The sequence below is a fragment of the Pyrus communis genome, chromosome 17, assembly GCF_963583255.1.
Source record: "Pyrus communis chromosome 17, drPyrComm1.1, whole genome shotgun sequence".
Classification (NCBI taxonomy): Eukaryota; Viridiplantae; Streptophyta; class Magnoliopsida; order Rosales; family Rosaceae; genus Pyrus; species Pyrus communis.
In genome coordinates, this window is record NC_084819.1 from 10,219,367 (window position 1) to 10,221,715 (window position 2,349).

Consider the following 2,349-nt stretch of genomic DNA (forward strand, 5'->3'; position numbering starts at 1 on the left):
TGGGTGGCAACAGTTTGAACCAAGGTTCGTTCTTGAGCTTGCGGAGAATTTGGCAGATTGGAACTGTGAACTTGGTGAATGTTTGAGGCGCTGAGTCTTCTTTAATCAGGGAACGTTCTATGTGCTTCTTTTCTGACTTGTTTTTGTTAGATTGCTTGGCCTCGTCCCATAGTGCATATTTTTCTGCCAAATCATACGAAATTGTTAGGGTCAATTTTTCTCCATAATCAGTTTTCCAAATAAAGGATGTTCGGTGGGAAGCCCATTTCTAAATGCCACCGTTGTTATATCCTCGTTGCAACCAACAATCTTGGCCTTTTCCGCTTTGAACCTTTTGACATAGTCATGAATTGTCTCCCAAGGGTCTTTTACGATGCTGAAGAGATGGTCGGATGTCATTTTGATTGAGCGGTTAGACGAGTACTCCTTAGTGAAAACAAAGGAAAGTTCATTGAAACTCCGGATTGACTGTGGTGGTAGAGTGTGAAACCAGTCTTGCGCCTCGCCTTGTAGATTTGTGGCAAAAATTTTGCAAATAAGCGCATCGTTATTCTTGTAAAGGATCATAGTACTGCGGTAGTGCTTGAGATGTCGATCCGGATCTTCGTCTCTTTTGTACGGAGTGAAGTGAGGAATAGTGAACCTGCGAGGTGGATTTGTCCACTCGATCTCATTCGTGAATAGTGACATGCTTATGTTGGTTATGTCTCATCAAAGTGCATCGTCAACAGGCTCGTTACGTTGGAAATTACGCAATCGTTCAATTAGGAGCCTCTCAACTTCTTCTTGAATTTGCCTCTGCTGGGGCAGTGGAACTTTCAGCTGCCCCCAGTCATGACCTACAGGTTTAGGGTACTCTTCCCTATTCTTGACTTGTTTATATCGCGGCTGCGGTGCATGTGGCATGTTCCTAGCAAGCGAACAGGCTGCTCACAGGCTCCTGGTTGAACTTGAGTCGGATTGAGTGATTGCTTCTCTCCGTCTAGTGTGCTGCATACTCCAATGTGAGGTAGATAATACTCATTGTGAGCCTAGTTATGAATGAACATTTTGCCTGGAAAGTTGTCCATGTTGATAATCGGAGTGTGACTTTAACTATGAATGTATGCTCGTCCATGGGCTTGATTGGGAATGCACGCTCCTCCGTGCGCTAAGACGAGAGTTTATGGTATCCCAAGGACCCAAGGAGGAGCGTAAACTGCCAGAACGCTCGGATTATGGCTGGTTGATGGGCTGTTTGCCGGGACGTTGGTGGAGAGGTTTATATGCCCTTGTCCTACTTTGGGACACCTCGTCCGGGGCACATTGGATCTCAGTGCGTTGCAAGAGTTGATTCATCAAGGTTGTCTGTTGTGCAAGGGCGCTCGTCAACTCTATAACTTGTCGAGACAAGTGTTGTTCGCCATTTAAATTGGAAGATCTTGGAAGAAATGTGCCTCCTTGACCAGTGGAAGTGTGATAGGCTTCAGGTGCGAGATTTGAATTGGGAAATGTCAAATATATGGAGAAACGTGGTGAAAATGCCCTTGGTTCAATCGTAGACCCATAAATTTGATGCTGGGATGATTGGACTAATCTTGGATCGATTTGGGCTGCTTGGAATGCCATGGGAGCAGGCTGGGCTACGGAAGGAGGCTGGGCCATGAAAGCAGGCTGGGCCACGAAAATGGGCTACTTGACGAGAGCCACAAGAACAAGCTGGTATGTGCGTGATGCATGCGAGTGTAAGGCTTGGGCTCGGCTTGGCAACGTATTGGGATTGCATTGGGCTTGGAGTGACATGGCTTAGGTTGTGGCCTTTGCAAGCTTGGATGGCATGGCTTGGGCCATGGTAGTGGTGCCATGGACCTCGCCGCGGGTAGTGGCCGTGGTGGCCACCGCGGTGGTTGCCATGGTGGAGCCCTGTAGCGGTGGTGCCGCTCTACTTATGATCACATTTAGCCTCGTGGATAGCCGTGGTCCCATTTCCTGAATATTGGAATTTTCACTTGCAGAATTTTCTAAATTTCTAGCCACTATATTTCTTTTTTACGTTTTATCAAAGAATCTTTGCAAATAAAAAATTCTAATAACAAGAACATATGAAAAATATACAAATGGACAAGAAAAAATAGAGAAAAACCTTTTATGCGAGAGTTTTCTACGAGTGTGTGTACGTCAACTCTCAATGAAAACCACCAATTTGTGGATGCAAATTTCCGCCTTCTTTTTCTTGGACATGATAAGTTTATATTTATATATATTTTACATCAAATTCACTTGTCTTTTCTTAGTTAGTTCCTTATATTTTTGAGCTATTTTCTTTGTTTTTGTGTTTTGTAGGATTTGTCAAGCAAAGAAAAGAAAAAT

General features: G+C 44.4%; 1 protein-coding gene across 1 annotated transcript; it reads right to left on the bottom strand.

Moving 5' to 3' along the window:
- Positions 1-210: 210 nt before the first annotated feature.
- Positions 211-690, bottom strand: LOC137721981 (uncharacterized). Its single transcript, XM_068460995.1, has one exon. It carries the CDS (start codon positions 688-690, stop codon positions 211-213), a length of 480 nt encoding a protein of 159 aa, XP_068317096.1.
- Positions 691-2,349: the final 1,659 nt, after the last annotated feature.